The sequence below is a fragment of the Elephantulus edwardii genome, unplaced genomic scaffold, assembly GCF_000299155.1.
Source record: "Elephantulus edwardii isolate Elephantulus edwardi_28Jun2011 unplaced genomic scaffold, EleEdw1.0 scaffold00146, whole genome shotgun sequence".
Lineage (NCBI taxonomy): Eukaryota > Metazoa > Chordata > Mammalia > Macroscelidea > Macroscelididae > Elephantulus > Elephantulus edwardii.
Genome location: NW_006399896.1, coordinates 5,036,578 through 5,055,911, shown reverse-complemented (window position 1 = coordinate 5,055,911; position 19,334 = coordinate 5,036,578). Strand labels below are relative to the sequence as shown.

Sequence of the window (19,334 nt, the reverse complement as noted above, 5' to 3'; positions counted from 1 at the left end):
GGATGCTGCGTTTGGTCTTGATGGTGGCAATGGCAACATTGACATCTTTGGGAACCACATCACCACGGTACAACAGGCAGCAAGCCATGTATTTATAATGGCGAGGGTCACATTTCACCATCTGGTTGGCTGGCTCAAAGCAAGCATTGGTAATCTCTGCTACAGAAAGTTATAATCATACACTTTTACATTTTGACCAACAAATTCCCTTTATCAGCTTTTGCTGTTAGACAGGTCCACAGATCAGAAATCTAATGCACTGTAATAGTAGTGGCTTGATTATGTTAATGAGTACAGTCTATGAGAATAGATAAGGGAGTTCCCATACTCTGAGCATATACCTCCCCACAGTATGATTTTTTAAAGTGGCTTTATTGAGCTATGGAGTATCTCCTCACCAAGCTCAAGATGGCACAAGCCCACATGTTGAGATCACCCCATGGCCTTCTGTGTCCTACAAGTCTAGATGGAGTTTTGCTGAGATGTACATCTAGTAGTGGTGAGGAGGTGAGTTCTTACTGATCTCTGTCCACAGCTATTGTTGAAACAACTCCTTAGTCTTTACACTGACATCCTTGTTCTTTAGCACTTTGGAGAGATTTGTGACAAGAGATTTTCCCAATGCAATATGTCTTTTGATTCCTTGACTCCTGTTACTATGGCTGTTGATTGTGGATTTAAGTAAAATACAGTTGTTGACAACTTTAATGTTTTTTTCCATCTATAATGATGTTTCTGAAACTGAGGAGAACCTGAAATGCTTGCTGCAAAGGGTCAAGGACTGCAGCCTTCAGTATGGATTGAAGCTCAATGTCAAGAGGACAAAGATTCTCACCACTGGACCAATTGGCAGCATCAGGATGGATGGTGAAGAGATTGAGATTGTTAACAACTTTAGTCTGCTTGGCTCCACAGTCAACACTCTTGGCACCAGTAGTCAGGAAGTCAAAAACGTATTGCAATGGGAAAGTCTGCTGTTAGGGACCTCTCCAGAGTACTGAAGGGCAATGGTGTCACTCTGGAGACTAAGGTGCGTCTGATACAGGCTATGGTCTTTGCAATCACTTGTTATGCATCAGAGAGTTGGACAATGACTAAGGAGGATAGAAGGAGAATTGATGCCTTTGAGCTGTGGTGCTGGAGAAGAGTATTGAATGTCCCCTGGACTGCCAAGAAAACAAACAGTTTCATCCTGGAGAGGGTTAAACCAGGCTGCTCCTTGGAGGCAAGGATTCTAAGGCTTCGTCTGACATACTTTGGACATGTTGTAAGGAGAGAGAGGTTCTTGGAGAGGGACATCATGCTTGGTAGGATAGAGGGACAGCCCAGGAGGGGAAGACCCTCTGTGAGGTGGATTGTTTCAGTGACTGGGGTAATCGGGATGGGTGTGTCAGAGACAGAGATTGGCACAGGATAGAGCAGGGTTTAGGGCTGTTGTACATAGGGTCGCTATGAGTCGCAAGTGACTCGATGGCACATAACAACAACAACAACATAACGATGTTGTCTATTGATCTGTTTTGTTATTGTATACCATTGAGTTAGAACCAATCCATAACTAACCTTCTCGTGGGTTTTCAGAGGCAATAAATCACACGGGAAGAGATTGCCCATTCTTCTCCCATGGAGCACCTAGTGGATTTGAACTGTGTGCCTTTGAGATTGCAGTTTCTTACCACTACATCACCAGAGCTGCTTATTGGTGATTTTTGTTTTTTTCATGTTGAATTAGAATCTGTTTTGAGGCTAGGTATCAGAAACTATTAACATTAGTGCAACTAACCTTGGTATACAATTTCCCACTGCTGAATTTGACTGGGGGGAAAAACTCTGAATGGAAGGTTGTAGTCTTTGATCTTCTGCAGCACATATTTTAAATCTACTTTCTGCAAGCAAGGTTTTGCCAACTGCATAAAGCATGTTGTTGATGAGTCTTTCTCCAATCCTGATGCCAAGTTCTTCTTAATATAGTTTAGATTCTTAAATTATTTGCTCAGCATACTGTTTAAATAGTTATGGAGTAAGGATACAGTCCTGACACACGCTTTTCTTAATTTTAAACCATACAGTGTTCCCTTATTTTGTCCTTGATCTATGTATAGATTTCAAATGATCACAGTCAAGTGTTTTATGATTTCCGTTCTTCTAAATGCTATCCATAATTTATTATGATCTACAGTCAAATGGCTTTGCATAGGTAATAAAGCACAAGCATCCTCTGTTTTCAGCCAAGATCCATTTGATATCAGCAGTGATAGCTCTCCTTTCACAACCTCTTCTGAATTCTACTTGATTTTGAGTTAGTCATTAAGATAAGTGAAGAAGGAGTATATTTGGGGGCCACATAAATTAAGTACCCTGAAATAGGACAAATTTCTTATTCCTCTTCCTTTGTGTCTCTGCTGGGTCACTGGACTTCTAGCTAACAATTAGTGACCATCAGAGAGATTCCTATAGTTATCTGTTCATCATTTCAAGAATTCTCACGCTAAAATCATTCATTGATCCCCTTCCCTATCCCAACCAAACTACATACTTATACATGCATGCTCATTCACACACTCTTACAGCTTACATATGTACATATTCACTTACATGCATGTACAATGTTATGGAACGTACCCATACTTTAATATATGATATAACCTTTCACAATCACACATAAGGAATAACATATTAAATACTCCTGTAGAGCATGACCTAAATACATTTATGTAGAGAGCTGAAGGACTTTCCTTGAGAATCCAGATAGTCTGAAAGGTGGGCTCTGTGGACTACAAAGGGGAAGTACGGCCACCCCAGAGGCAGGAAAGAGCTGACTAAGAGCTAAGGGAAAATGCAGACAGATGACTTCTCCTCCCAATGTTTGTACACACCCGGCCTGACCCCCATGCCCAGGGAGCAACAGAGATAGAGCAAAGTTACTGACTTGTCACTCCATGCCCCGTTCCACTCGACCTGGCCCCAAGGATTCCGAACTCTGATGAGCTTGATGTGTTGACCTTGGTAGTTTACCTGGAAGGGCAGAGCATTAGAGAGCTGTGGCAAGATCATTGCAATGAGGCTAAGCTATGCTCCCATACGTGCCCCAGCATGGTCACTGCAGGAGAAGTTCAGTCGAGACTGATTTTCCTGGAGTCTCTTGGCTAAAACTCTGCAACCTTTATAACATAGTCCATCAATTCTTCATCAACTCATAGAATTCTCTATTTATTATGAATTATTAACATTATAACTCATGTCATATGAAACACCTAGAAGAGTTGGGCTTCATCTATTCTCGGTAATTCATATGAACAAAAATTTAGACCACATGAGTCTTCAAACAAATGAAGGCTTTCTCTAGACTGGAATCTCACTAGAGATAGGGACACAGCCTCATTTATCTCAAAGTACAGCATGTGAATGATAAATAATGTCATGAAAACATGTTTAGAGAGCTATTGTGGAATCTTCTTCACCCTTCACATCCTCCTTACAAATGAGCCATCAGAATTTATGTACATACTGGTAATTTGTGCCATTGGGGTATCAAATGCCATAATGGTCTCCCAAAGTGGAAAATGTTTGGTGGAGCTCCCAGTTGTAAAACAGGGTTGGAAACAGGAGTGGCATCCACTTCTTAAGCCACATGTCTATGGAAACTCTATGAACTTGGAGAAATGACGATAGCTATGGAAAGGCATTAAGTCTTTTGTTTGTGGAGTTGGTATGAGTTGTGCTTGACTTGATGGCAATCAACAACAACAATAAAAAATAATTTCCACAACATGATTGATTTCAACACTCTCTCCTCTCAGGTATCAAAGAGTCTCTGGCTGGTGCAAGTGGTTAATATGCTCAGATTGGTCTCTATTCTCTTATTTCCTCTTCTCTTTCCCAGCTTGGTGAGGTTCTTTGTGGTTCTAATATTCCCAGGAATTTGTTTCATCCTGCACTACAGCTACAGAGAATGGAGCTAATGTAGAATTGGATGTAGGGTTGGGGGTAAAAGACAAGGCCCCACACTTGCTCAGAAGTTGGGCACTGGATGTTTTGCTGAGTGGGATTCTAGCCTGTGTCTCTATGTTGAGGTGTTCTCATTCTCATACAGAGTTGTTTCAACAATAATGTTCCAGAAGGTATTAGGGATAAAATAGGTATAAAGGCCTACAATTATCATGCCTATACCTAGGCCCTCCCAATAAAGGGTTTTATCACCAACCTGGTCAACTCCCGTGACAGTGTAGGCATGACCTTTAATAAGACCAAAAGGTGTTCGGGCTTCAGATTCTGCAGCATTTCTGGTCTAAAACATGAACAAAGCCACATTGAAGACATCGTCCAAGCCAAGTTGTCCCTACCCCAGGAGATCCACTCTGTCCTGGCCCCATTGTGCTTTCCCCTCCTCCTTGTCCTGCTCCCAAATGAGTCATAAAACTGCCTCAATGGAAGCAGTCCACCAGTGAGATAGAAAAATCCTCATCTCTCCATGGGATTTTGAAGCCCTCATAATCTGTTCAGACTCCAATAAAGAGCCGACTGACTCCCTCCTTGAAAAAACCAGAACAATGTGACTAAAAGTATTGCATTAAAGAGAAGATACAGTCATATTTACAGCAGAGATTAAAAGAAGTATGTGACAATATTATAGGCAATTTTATCTCACAATTTGAAAATGCAGCGCAATTAGGTACTCTGATAGCAAAGAATAATTCCCAAAATTAACCCAGGAGGCATTAGGAAACTTGGACAGATTTTTAAAAAAACAGATGAGCTGAGATTATATGTGTTTATATGCATAAAAATAAGAAATAATATTGATCTGTTTCTATCTACAGATAGATCTTTTTCATGATCTATTAAGTGAAATAAAAAGGCTCAGAAAAGTGTATGATTTGACACCATTGTAGTAGAAACAAGCAGACCCAGACATCTATGTATGTATTTGTGCTTGTTAATGCTTTTGTGGACAAGGGGAGAGACATGAGAGGGTACATATTAGCATTTACAACAGTTGGGATTACAAAAAAATAAACCTTGCCACACATGCCTTCTTCACACATAAAGTTATGCCTCTCCTTTTGTGCAGCTGGAGAACCTTCTCAGCCCTCTGAGTCTGGTACTGCACCTGCCAGAGCTGGGGGTGTGAGACCGTGACAGTAAGACTTACGTCAATGGAGCAGCCCACTAGAGAGCCCCTTTCCAAGGCCTTCTCTAGAATCTCATAGAAGTTCTCTGGAGCTCCTTTCATTTCAAATGTCTCTGCTACACCCCCAGTGAAGTCTTCCATGGCTTCAATGGCACTTCCCCCCTTCAGAGCCTCATAGCTCCCATTAAGCCTGTGAGGGCGGCAAGAGAGCAAGGAAATTGCTGCTGAATAAGAGTCCTAAGAATTCGCTGGCACTGAGTCCTCTCATACTCCCAGCTATCCAACAGATGAGACAGAAAATTGTCACATAAGCAGGAATGGCATCCACTTCCTAAACAACATGCCTCTGGAAACTCCGTTAACTGTGAGAAATGATAGTTATCGAAAGACTTCAGGTCTTTTTTTCATGAGTCACTATGAATCATGCTTGACTCAACAGTAATCAACAACAGGGTTCCTGAGACTGTAAATCTTTATGGACATAGACTACCTCATCTTTCTCCTGTTAAGTGGATGGTAAAGCTGAACCATGAACCTTAAAATCAGTGGCACAAAACTTAGCCCGTCATACCACCAGAGCTCCTCAGTCATGAGGTCAAGAGTGAACACTTGTTTCAAGTCAGAGTCAGATATGGTGGCCGGGGTGGCAGATCTGGCAGATAGGGAGTAGCTGTTGAGCTGTGGGGAAATAGATAGAAGCAGTACAATGAGGTGGTGTGCGAGCTCATGGACTCTGGGTTGGACACCAGTTCCACCATGACAGCTGGTGAACCTGGACTCAACTTTTTGTGCTGTGCTTCAGTTTCCTTATTTGTAAGATGGGGATAACAATCAGGCTCTACATTCTAGGATTACTATAGTTTACATGAGTGTGTAACACTCTGTATAACTGCACTTAGAATTGGTCTGACCAAGAAGGTGTCAGTTTATATAGATAGATCATTAAGTTGCTTTCTCTTCTCAGATGTTTGCACCATAACAGTGTTTAGTGGGGAAGTCTCAAGATCCAAGTGTTCTTTCAGCATATGGAGAATGTCCCTCCACTTACTCTCTCAGCTCTTTTTCTGTCCTCTTTTCTAAAGGCTGGACTTATTACACACAGACAGATGCCCAAGGAAAGGTCACATCTAGTATCAAGACAAGAAAAGTGTCCAAATGGGTCCTTCTCTACATCCATCTGAGAGGGAGCCCCAGAGAGATGGACAGACTGTGCCTCCCTGGTGAGGCCTGAGCCTTGGTCTCCACCCCCTCATCTCCTCAGCTCTCTCTCTGCAGTATACTTGTGAACAGTGCTCTTGGGAGAGAAATTGATGCTTCCTGACACAGGAAACTCCTGCTTAAGGATACCACCACTCACTTAGCATAGGCTTTTTCAAGCAACGCGCTCCAGAACTCGTTGTGGTCTGCAGAGTGGAGAAAAACCAAGCGGTCCCTGAAGGTGGGGAGCCGGTCATCGATCACCACATCCAGCCATTCGCTGTGCTGCCAAAACTATGCTCAGGACAGAGACAGTATTGGAAATGAGTCACACTTGAGGTCTGGGCCTCTTCTGTCAGTGTTTACCACATCTCTTTATTTCATTTGACCCCGACCTGACTAACCATATAGCCCTTCTAATTTTTAAATAAAATTTTTCTTTTATATTGGTTTACTTATAAAGTTTGTATATGTTGTTTTTCACACAACTCTTTCCCATTTCCTTTACGCACCCATCCCTCCACCCATCAAATTGTGCAACCCTATGAATACTCTCATCTTTATAATATTTTTTAAAAAGTCTTTTTTTGGTTTGCATATATTTCTTCATATACATTGTGTTTTAGACAATCATTCATATATATTGCATTTTAAAGAATTAATTTCTATTAATTCTGCTATAATTCTGTCTTTTCAAGTCCCCACTTAATCTTTCCTATTTCTTTACCCTCATCTGCCCACTAACCTCTGTTATCTTAGTAGTTTGCCTCCTTTCCTTTTTTTATGACTACTTTTCCTTTCCCCTTTGAACATATCTTGCCCAGTTAGACTCCTATTTTCACAGTAGTGGTCTTATTTGGTATTTATCCTTATTGTGACGGAGTTGTTTCACTCTAAACCCTCCATGTTACATAGTATTTTATGAAATTATTGTTCCTTAGTGCTGCACAGTAGTCCATTGTGTGAATGTATGACTCTATATAGTCTTGGAGAAAATCCCATATAGGGTCTATAGTGGGTAGAATTAGATCCCTCACAAAGATGTGGTCAATTCCTAAGCCCTAGTGCTCTTAATGTGATTTAATTTAGGAAAGGATCTTTGCAATATAATCAATTAAGAACTGTTACAGGTTTAGGGTGGGCTCTAACCTGGTGATTGGTGTCCTTAAGGGGGGAAATTGAATGAGAGACACAGATAAATGGTGGCCATGTGAAGACAGAGACAGAGATTGGAGTAATGCATCTGTAAGACAAGGAATGCCAAAGATTGCCAGCATCCTCTAGAAATTGTCAGAAATAAGGAACATTTTTTTTCTTCTGGATCATTCAGAAGGAGCATGGCCTTGACAATATCTTGATTTTGGATTCCATTACTGTGATAGAATACATTTCTGTTGTTTTAAGCTGCTCATATTGTGGAAATTTATTATACAGACCACAGGAAACAAATAGGTTTCCAAAAGTGTCACTTAGCTTTCTATTAAGTCATGAGTGGCTTATCTGCCTGTTATCAATACTATACTCAGAACACTTGGCTTTAGGATGCTTTTAAATGACCTCAATTAGCTCTGCTTTTTATTTTCTTTCCTGCTTTTGGGATGTGGATATGAGTGTGGGTCGTGATAGTATGGAGTCTAGTTCTATTGTACAGCCCAATATGAGTTACATCTCAACATCAAGAAAACAAAAAATTCTTACCACCAGGACAGTAGGAGAAGAGCTAGAAATTGTCAATGATTTCATCTTGCTTGAATACACAATCAGCACCCTTGGCACCCAAATCCAGGAAATCAAAGATGTATGTATTGGGAAAGTTGGCTGTCAGGGAGCTCTCCAAAGTACTGAAGAACAATGATGTTAATTTGAAACTAATGGGCATCTGATCCAAACTATAATCTTTTCAGTTACTTGCTATGTTTCTGAAAATTGGATAGTGAATAAGAAAGACAGAAGGAAAATAGATGTTTTTGAGTGTTGGTTTTGGAGAAGAGTGCTGATTATTCAATGGACTGCAAAAAGTACAAATGAATATGTCTTGGAAAAGGTACAGCCAGGGTGCATCTGGGAGGCAATACAGTGAAACTTCATCTCAAATAAGTTGGTCATGTTGTTAGGAAGATCCAGTCCTTACAAAATGACATCATACTTGGAAAGGTGGAGGGTCAGCAAAAGAAGTGTTGGACATCAACAGATGGATCCCAGCAGAGCCAACATCCTGCTCACCAGAGGCTGCTGAATAGGGTGAAACAGGGCACCCTAGATTCAGAAGACCCAGGTTCCAGGCCTTGTTTTGCTTGCTCTGCTTACCATGGGCTCACTGTTCTGCCTCACAGGCAAAATAAGAGGATTGGATTAGATGTTCATCAGGATTCTTTCCAACTTTGATATTTTCTGAGACACTTCAGTAGAAGGGCCCCAAATCAGATGATAGTTCTGCTAATCTAGTTCTACTGATTTTTTTTAGTTTAAATGCTACCCATCCCTATCCCCCACATGCACATTTAAGAGAATCAGTGATAAGCCAGATGCTATGCTTTAGAATAAAGTATAGCCTGTTTAAGCCCAGCAGATGTTAGCTGTTTACAATAGGTATTGAAATGATCTAAAAGTCCTATTGTCAATCCAAAGTCTCAAATTACAGACTTTAGAAATAATACTTCCATGCTAGCATTTCTCAGTTTCACCCACTCATTCCACTAGAGAGGCTCTTGTATTATGCACAGTAGCCACTGAGGAACAAAGAATCAAGAGCTTCTTTCATTTCCATTGTCACCTCTCCACTGACCCAGGCTGTAGGACAACCTCATGGTTCATTCACCTCCCTCATAATTATCTAAGAATATCACCTCTTGAACAGTCATATTTTGTTTTTTCTCTTTGTATCCTATGTCTTGATAAGACTAGTTGTTAGCCATATCAAAGGTCACACATATCAAGGAAGTCCTATAAGAAACGTGTATATAACTCCCTTCCTTAGCATGTTAGCAGAAGGTGATCTTGAGTTTATCCCCCTTGAATTTAAAAACCATCTGAAAAATAGATTTGAGGCATTGAACATGAATGATTGAAGAACAGATAAGCTGTTGGATGACATCAAGGATAACATTCACAAAGAAAACAAAAAGGTCATTACAAAGACAGGAGAAGAAGAAAAGATCAAAGTGGATGTCAGAAGAGAAGACAAAACAAAAGGAAGAATGACTGAAGCAAAGGAGATGAACAGAAGATATCAGACAAGGCAAAGTAGTATTAACCAATGTCCTAAGAGCTGGAGATGGATAACAAAAAGAGAAGGACTCAAGCTGAAAAAATGGAAAATAAATTCTAGCTAGAATTGCAATACTCAAGGATGTCATGAACAAAATTTTTAATGACCCAGGAAACATCAAAAGGTGGAAGGAATGTAGTAAGTCACTGTTCCAAAAAGAATTGGTTGACACAGAATCATTTCAGGAAGTAGCATATGATCAAGAACCAATGGTGATAGAGCTACATTGAAGGCATTATGAAAAATAAGGCCCCAGGAACAGCTGGAATACAATTTGACATATTTTTTTTTTACTTTTTATGTGTGTACCGTCAAATTGGATCTGACTGGTACAGGAGGCAATTGTTCCTCCTTCTTCAGCAGAGCATCCAGTGGATTTGAACCACGCACCTCTGGGATTGCAGTACAGTTTCCTGCCACTAGGCCACCAGAGCTCGCCAATTTGACATATTTCAATAAACAGATGCAGCCCTAGATGTGTTCACCAAGCTATGCCAAGAAATTTGGAGGACAACTGACTGGAAGAAATATGTATTATTCCCTTTCCCCAAAATGGTGATCCAACAGAATGTTGTTTGGAAATTACAGAACAATATTATTAATATCACATGCAAGTAAAATATTGATGAAGATCATGGGAGAAAATAACTAGAACTGTACATTGACAGATAACTACTAGAAATTCAGGCTTGATTTAGAATAAGCCATGGCAAGAGGGATATCATTGTTGATGCCAGATGGATCTTGGCTGAAAGCAGAGAATATCAGAAGAATGTCTATTTATGTTTTATTGACTATGAAAAGGCATTTGACCGTGTGGATCATAACAAATTATGGTTAACATTGAGAAGAATGGGAATCCTAGAACACCTAAATTTTGCACATGTGAATCCGATACTTAGATCAAGAATCGGTGGTAGGAACAGAACAAGGTAATACCATATGATTTAAAATCTGGAAAAGTGCACCGAAGCTGTATTCTTTCTCCATACCTATTCAATTTCTATGCAGAGCAAATAATTCAAGAATCTGGTCTATATGAAGAAGAGTATGGCATTAGGCTTAGAGGTAGACATCAGCAGTATGCAAATTACACACACTTGCTTGCTGAAAGTGAGGAGGACTTGAAACAACTGTTCCAGAGGATCATAGACTACAGCCTTCAATACAAGTTACATATTAACATTAGGAAAACAAAAATCCTTGGTATTGTGTCAGTATGCAACATCATGATAGATGAAGAAAAGATATAAATTATCAATTACTTCATCTTGCTTGGATTCACAATCAACAAAACCCTTGGAACTAGCAAACAGAAATCAAAACAACAATTGTATAGGGAAAGTCTGCTGTCAGGGACCTCTCCACAGTATTGAAAGGCAATTATGACAGTCTGAAAACTAAAGTGTACCTGATCCAAACCATGATCTTTTCAATTACTAGAAAGTTGACCAAAGTTTTAATTATTGGTGGACCATGAGTAATGCAGACTGGGAGCAACGTGGACAAGGAGTGAGCAGGACAGTTGGAATTTGAGTGAGGTACTTTGTGCAGATCACTTCTGTTTGGCTGGACCACAAGAAATCCCTTAAGCTCAAACAGAAGGAAGTGAGACAGGTGGAACTCAAGTGAGGTGGCAGACCCAGTTGTGGAGGGAAAACCAAGACTTCCTGTTTTTCCATTCAGGTCTCCACCCACACCCACCCTGCCTGCATCTGCATGAATGTTTGCCCTGCCTGTGTCTGTATGCATGCCTCCTCTACTTGCATCTGAGCACACATTCACATTGCCTTCATATCCACACTCTGCCTTGCATCTCCTCACATCTAGTCAACTAACTGCCTTTAGCCCAGAGAACTTTGGAATGGCCTAGCTGCAGCAGTTGTCTCACAGAGGAGGCTGCTTTCACAGGCCTTTTCTCTCCCGAAATGAAGCAAATCTTCCTTTGAATTGGAAATTCAGAGAGAAACACAGGCAAGATAGCTGCCCAACCCTCTTCTGGAGTAGTGACTTCAGACCAAGAACCTGCTATGGCCTCAGGCATGAAAAACTCTATCGCAGCAATGTCATGTAAGAAGCAGGCTACTTCACACCTTATACAAACTCAAAACAAGATGTCCCCCCCTAAAAGTGACACAGTATCAATGGATTTCCAGAAGCCAGAAAGTCTGATGGAACTTTCTGACACAGACTTTAAAAGAACAATGATTGAATATTTTCAATGGGTGAAAGACAAACTCAAAGAAGTACAGGACACTGCAAGCAAAAACCAGGAGGAGCTTAAAAAAAAAGTTCAAAACAATTCAGATAAAACAAAGGAGGCATTAGAGGCTCTGGAAGAAACAAGAAACCATAACCCAAAATATGAAGACCAATGTTTCAGATGCTGTCAGCATGATGGAGGGAGAGATGAACAGAGTGGAAGATATGAAACAAAAAACCAGTGAAATAGAAGATAGAACTGTCACCACTGATCAGCTAGAACAAAAAGCAGAATCAAAAAGGAGGAAAAAGAAGAAAACCTAAGGATAATGTGGGACACCATCAAGAGAAATAACATGCACATAATCAGAATCCCAGAACAGGAAATAAATTTAAAAGAAAAACCCATCACAATGGACAAGAAAGGTCACTACATAATGCTTAAAGGGTCAATAGAACAAGAGGACATAACAATAATAAATATCTATGCATCAAATGACAGAGCTGTGAAATATACAAAACAAACATTAACAAAACTGAAAAAGGAAATAGATAACACCACTAGAGTAGTTGGAGACTTCAATATATCACTCTCAAGAAAAGAACTTCCAGAAAGAAAATAAACAAAGATGCTGACGCATTAAACCACACAATAAACCAACTAGATCTCATAGCTATATTAGGCTAGTGCACCCCAAGAAAGTGCAGTACACCTTCTTCTCCAATGTTCGTGGCACATTGTCGAGAATAGATCACATTTTATGTCACAAGGCAAGCATTGATAAATTTAAAAAAAAACATAGAAATAATACAAAACATCTCAGACCACAATTCTACAAAATTAGACATTAATAACAAGAGGATAAAGAAGAAAAAACCCATACATGTGGAAGCTGAACAACACCTTGCTTGAACATGAGTGGGTACTAGAAGAAATAAAAAATGAAATTAAAAAGTTTCTTGAAACAAATGACAATGAAAACACAACTTACCAAAACCTCTGGGAAATAGTCAGTGGAGTAATAAGAGGTAAATTTATAGCAATAAGCAAACACATCAAAAGGCAAAAGAAAAAAAAAGGATAATTGACTCTCTAACCCAAGATTTCCAACAAATTGAAAAGAACAGCAAGAGAATCTGACACCCTCTAAAAAATTAAGACAGATAGAAGTGAAATAGAAAACTGAAGAATAATTGAAACCATCAACAAAAAAAAACAGAATTTGCTTCTTCGAAAAGGTCAATAATATCAATAAACAACTAGCAAAATAAACAAAGGAAAAGAAGAAAAGACACATACAATCTGAATAAGAGATGAAAGATGCAATGTCACAACAGAACAAACGAAAATAAAAAGGTTAACAATGGAATATTATGAAAAACTGTACTGAAACAAATATGAAAACCTAGAGGATATGGACAAATATTTAGCAATCTACAATCTACCTAAACTGACACAGACCAAAATTTAACACCTGAACAGACTCATTACAAAAGAAGACATTAACCAGGTAATATAACAACTTCCAACAAAAAAAGAGCTCTGGACCAGATGGTTTTACAAGTGAATTTTATCAAACATTCAGAGAAAATTTGTCACCAATTCTACATAAAGTATTTCAGAAAATAGAAAAAGATGGACTCATTCTGTGACACAAACATATCCTTGATACCAAAGCGAGTTAAAGATAGAAATAAATAGAAAACTATAGGCCAATATATCTAATGTATATATGTAAACATAATAATACAAATAAATATAAAGGCAAAACTCCTGAATAAAATCCTGACCAACAGAATCCAACAATTTGTTGTTGTTATTTGCTGTCAAGTTGCCTGCAACTCATTGTGACACTATGTACAACAGCCCTAAACTCTGCTCTGACCTGTGTCAATCTCATTGTCTCTGACACACCTACCCCATTACCCCATCATTGAATCAATCCATCTCATCAAGGGTCTTCCTCTTCTGTGCTGTCCCTCTACCCTCCCAAGCATGATGTCCCTCTCCAAGTACTGGTCCTTCCTTACAACATGTTCAAAGTATGTCCGATGAAGCTTCAAATTCTTAGCAGCCTGGTTTCACCCTCTCCTGGATGAACCTGTTTGTTTTCTTAGCAGTCTATGGTATATTCAATACTCTTCTCCAACACCACAACCCAAAGGCATCAATTCTCCTATCATTCTTAGTTATTGTCCAGGTGTATCAAGTGCACCTTAGTCTCCCAACTGACATCTTTGCTCTTCAGTACTTTGGAGAGATCTCTGACAGCAGACTGTCCCAATGCTATTTGTCTTATAATTTCCTGGCTGCTGGTGCCAAGAGTACTGATTGTGGAGCCAAGCAAACTAAAGCTGTTTACAATCTCAGTCTCTTCACCATGTATCATGGTGTTGCAAATTGGCACAGTTGTGAGAATCTTTGCTTTATTGATGTTGAGCTTCAACCCATATTGAGGGCTGCAGTCTTTGACCATCTGCAGCAAGCACTTCAGGTCCTCTTCAGTTTCAGCAAGCAGGGTTGTGCCATTGGCACAACGCAGATTGTTGATGTTTTCCTCCAATCCTGCTTCCACATTTCTCTTCATAGAGCTCAGTCTCCTGGATAATCTATTCTGCATATAGATTGAAAATGTATGGAGATAGGATACATCCCTGGCACAGATCCTTCACAATTTTAACCATGTATTGTTTCCATGTTCTGTTTTAATGACTGCCTCCTGGTCCAAGCATAGGTTTCAAATAAGCACAATCAAGTGTTCTGGGATTCCCATTTTCCTTAACGTTAGCCACAGTTTGTTGTCCCCACAGTCAAATGCCTTTCCATAGTCAATGAAACACAGATAGATATTCCTCTGGTACTCCCTGCTTTCAGCCAAGATCCTTTAACATTATCTACAAAATCTCTAGTACCACGGCCTCTTCTAAACCCAGCCTACACTTCTGGCAGTTGTTTGTTGATGTGCTGTTCCAGTAATTTTTGGATAATCTTCATCAGAATCTTGCTTGCAGGGGGAGCTCTGGTGGCCTGGTGGCAAGAAGCTGCACTGCAATCCCAGGGGAACACGGTTCGAACCCACCAGATGCTCTGCCAGAGAAGGAGGCGCAATATCCTCCTGTACCAGTCAGATCTGATTTGACGGTACACGCACACAAAATAATAAAGAAAAAAAAAAGAAAAAGAAAAAAAAGAATCTTGCTTGCATGTGATATCAATGATATTGTTTGATAATTTCCACATTCTGTCAGATCATCTTTCTTTGGAATGGGAACAAATATACATTCCTTCCAGTCAGTTAGCCAGTGGTTGTCCTCCAGATTTCTTGGCACAGCTTGGTGAATACACTTAGGGCAGCATCTGTTTGTTGAGATATATCCATTGTTATACTTTCAATTTGTGGGGCCTTGCTTTTTTGCTAATTTCTTCAGAGCAGCCTGAACTTACTCCTTTATCACCATAGGCTCTTGATCTTACATTGTTTCATGAAATTCTTCTGTGTTCACCAATTCCTTTTGGTACAATGACTGTGTGTATTCTTTCCATCTTCTTTTAATACTTCCTGGGTCATTTACTATCCTGACTAAAGAATTCTTAAACATTGCAACTCGAGGTTTGAATTTTTTCTTCAGTTTCTTGAGCTTAAGAAATGCTGAGCTGGTTGAGGGGAGACTGAGGAAGATGGGATAAATAATGTATACTGCTTTGAAACAGATGAGGGAGAGAAATGTTTAAAAGGGATATGTGATTAGGTATTATAATCATGACAGGAGTCCAGAACGAAGGCTGCATAGTGGAGTGGACTTGTGGGGAGGGATTGTATAACAATGAAAGAATTTTTCTTTTACTTTTCAAAGAGAAGAGCGAACTGGGGGTGGGGGTGGCAGGCAGGGAGAAAAGCGCAACAATGAATGAATGGAAATCCAAAGTCTGTACATTTTCATGAAAATTAATAATAAATTTCTTTTTAAAAAAAAACAAACAACTGCTAAGCGAGTTTGGCTCCTTTGATTTTCTGACTCCAGCTGTTGGCACATTTCATTACAATACTTTACTTTGTCTTCCCACACTGTCCCCTGGAATCTTCTGTTCAGCTCCTTAATATCTTGATATCTTCCCTTTGCTTTGGCTTCTTGGTGCTCTAGGGCAATATTCATAGTCTCTTCTGACAGACTTCTTGGGCTTTTCTTCCTCCTTTCTTTTTGTAATGACCCCCTGCATTCTTCCTGGATGATATTCTTGATATCCTCCCACAGCTCATCTGATCTTCACTCATTAGTATTCAAGGCTTCAAACCTGTTCCTGAGATGGTTTTGAAATTCAGGTGGGATAAATTCAAGGTCGTATTTTGGTTCCCATGGATTTGATTTAATTTTCCTTAGCTTCAGCTTTAACTTGCTTATATGTAGTTGGTGGTCTGTTCCACAATCAGCATTTGGCCTAATTTTCACAGCTGATATTGAACTTCTGCAGTGATTCTTTCCACAGATTTAATCAATCTGATCCCTATGCATACCATCAGGTGAAATCCTTGTGTATAGCTTGTGTTTGTGTTTCTTATAAAATGTATTTGCAATGAATAAATCGTTGATTGTGCATAAAAAAATAACTCACCATGACCAAGTGGGATTCATAAGAATTATGCAAGGATGGTTCAACATAGGAAAAACAATCAATGTAATTCATCACATTAACAAAGCAAAGAACAAGAACCGCATGATCCTATCAATTGCTGCAAAAAAAGCCTTTGACATAATTTAACATCCTTTCCTTATTAAAACACTCAACAAAATAGGAATAGAGGGGAATTTCCTCAACGTAGTAAAAAGTATATATGCAAAACCAAGAGCCAACATCATTCTCAATGGAGAGATATTAAAGACATTCCCTTTGAGAAGAGGAACTAAGTATGAATGCCCACTATCACCTCTCCTATTCAATATTGTATTGGATGTCTTAGCAATAGCAGTAAGACAAGTGAAGAAAATAAGAAGTATCCAACTTGGCAAAGAAAAGGTAAAATTATCTCTATATGCTGATGATATGATAGTATACTTAGAAAATCCTAAAGACTCAGCGAGAAAACTACTGGGCATAGTTGACCAATTCAGCAAAGTGGCAGGATATAAGATCAACATACAAAAATCAATTGGATTTCTCTATAGTGACAACGTATTAGAAATGGAATTAAGAAAAACAATACCCACCACAATAGCTAATCACAAGATTAAATACTTTGGAGTAAATCTAACTAGAAAGAAAAAAATCTGTTAAAATAAAATGACAAAACATTATTACAAAAAACAAAGAGACCTTGAGAAATGAAAGAATATACCATGCTCGTGGATAGGAAGACTCAATATTGTAAAAATGACAATTCTACCAAAGATAATCTACAAGTTCAATGCAATCCCAATACAAATACCAATTCCTTTCTTCAAAGAGATGGAAAAGGCAATTTTCAATTGCATCCGAAATGGAAAGAGATCCTGAAAAAGCAAAGTACTCTTGAAAAAGAGAAACAAGATAGGAGGCATCTCACTCCCTCATCTTAAATCCTACTATACAGAGCCATGGTGATCACAACAGTGTGGTACTGGTACAGTGACAGACACATAGCTCAATGGAATAAAATTGAGAACCCAGAAATCAGCCCATCTACCAATGGTCAACTGATTTTTTACAAGGAGATGAAACCAGTTAAGTGGGGAAACAAAAGCCTCTTTAACAAATGGTGTTGGCAAAATTGGGAAACTGTAGAAAACTCAAGCAAGACCCACACCTCACATCATACACAAGAACCAAATCAAAGTGGATCAAGGACCTAAGAGTAAAACTAAGGACTATGCACTTCATCTAAGAAAAGTTTGGAGAAACTCTATAAGCCCTAATCCACAACATAAACAGTCTTCCAAGCATAATGAAAAACTAGGAGACAATAAAATAAATGAATGGGACATTCTAAGAATCAAATCCCTATGCACATCAAAAAACTTCAACAGTGTAAAAGGGAAACCCACAGATTGGGTAAAAAAAAATATTTGGTAATGACATGCCTGATAAGGGTATATATCCAGAATTTATAGAATACAATAGCACCACAATAAGATAAAGGTAAATTACCCAGTTGCAAAATGGGCACAAGATATGACCAGACACTTCACCAAAGAAGACATTCAGATGACAAACAAATACATAAAGAAACGTTCAAAATCCCCAGCTCTAAGAGATATGCAAATAAAAATAACTATGATTTACCATCTCACCCCAGCAACAATAGCAAAGTTCAACAGAGTAGCAAATAATAAATGCTGTAGAGGTTGTGGAGAAATTGGAACCCTTACTCACTGTTGGTGGGAGTGTAAATTGGTACAACCAATATAAAGGCAGTTTGACACTTTCTCAAAAAGTTGGGAATAGAAATACTATTTGACCCAGCAATTTCACTACTGGAAATATAACCTAAAGAAACAGGTACTTCCACGTAAACAGATATATGCACACCCACGCTTATTGCTGCATTGTTCACAATAGCAAAGAGATGGAAGCAATCCAAGTGCCCCTCAATAAATGAATGGATAGAGAAGCTGTGGTATACTCACACAATGGAACACTACGCAGTACTGAAAAATAAGGAACTAATACATATTACACAAAATGGATGACCCTGGAGGACATTATGCTGAGTGAAATATCTCAGTCACAAAAGGACAAATACTGCACAAGTCACTGTTATAAAACAAGACTAATATTGGGAGTTTGGGGAAAACTGAGAAAAGAGAAATGAACACTGCATTGAAACAGATGAGGGAAAGAATTATTTAAAAGGAATATATAAGTAGGCATTATTTTCATGACAGTAGTTCAGAAGAAAAGGTGCATATCAAAGTGGACTGGGGTGATAGAGAGGAAATTATGCAACAGTGAATTAATTTTTTAAAGAGAAGAGTAAATTGTGTTTGTGGGGGTGGGGTTAGGTAGGAGTTTGTGCAACAATGAGTGAATGGAAATCCAAGTTTTCTGTAAACTTTTGTTAAAAATCACAATAAAAAATTTTAAAATAATTTCAGTTATCTGAAAGTTGGACAATGAATAAAATGGCAGAAATAGAATTGATGCCTTTAAGTTGTGATGTTGGAGAAAGGTGCTAAATATCCCATGGACTGCTAAAGGAACAAACAGTATATCTTAGAAAAGGTGCAGCCCAGGAGGTAAGGATAATGAAATATTGTCTCACATATATTGGTCATGTTTTTTTGAGAGACCAGTAGTTGGAAAAGGACATAATGCTTTGAAAGGTGGAGAGTTAGTGAAAGAAGGGAAGACCCTTAACAAGATGCATTGACATAGTGACTGTAACAGTGGACTCAAGTGTGGCCCAGGACAGGGCAGGGTTCAGATCCATTCTTCATAGGGTTGCTATGAGTCATAGTTGACTGGATGGTATTTTTTTTCTATAATTATATTTTATTAATTTTCATAAACATTTACAGAGATTTTGGGTTTCCATTCATTCATTGTTGCACTATTCTCTCTAC

General features: G+C 38.9%; 1 protein-coding gene across 1 annotated transcript in view; it reads right to left on the bottom strand.

Annotated features, from left to right (window-relative positions):
- CAPN9 (calpain 9) overlaps positions 1–19,334 on the bottom strand; it is an 89,015-nt gene that overhangs the window by 38,433 nt on the left and 31,248 nt on the right. The window contains exons 4-7 of the mRNA XM_006894598.1: positions 6,489–6,622; positions 5,153–5,321; positions 4,205–4,288; positions 2,930–3,015 (exon numbers count right to left, since the gene is read on the bottom strand). Of these exons, the coding sequence (XP_006894660.1) occupies positions 2,930–3,015; positions 4,205–4,288; positions 5,153–5,321; positions 6,489–6,622 (473 nt within the window). The remainder of the gene's footprint in view (positions 1–2,929; positions 3,016–4,204; positions 4,289–5,152; positions 5,322–6,488; positions 6,623–19,334) is intronic.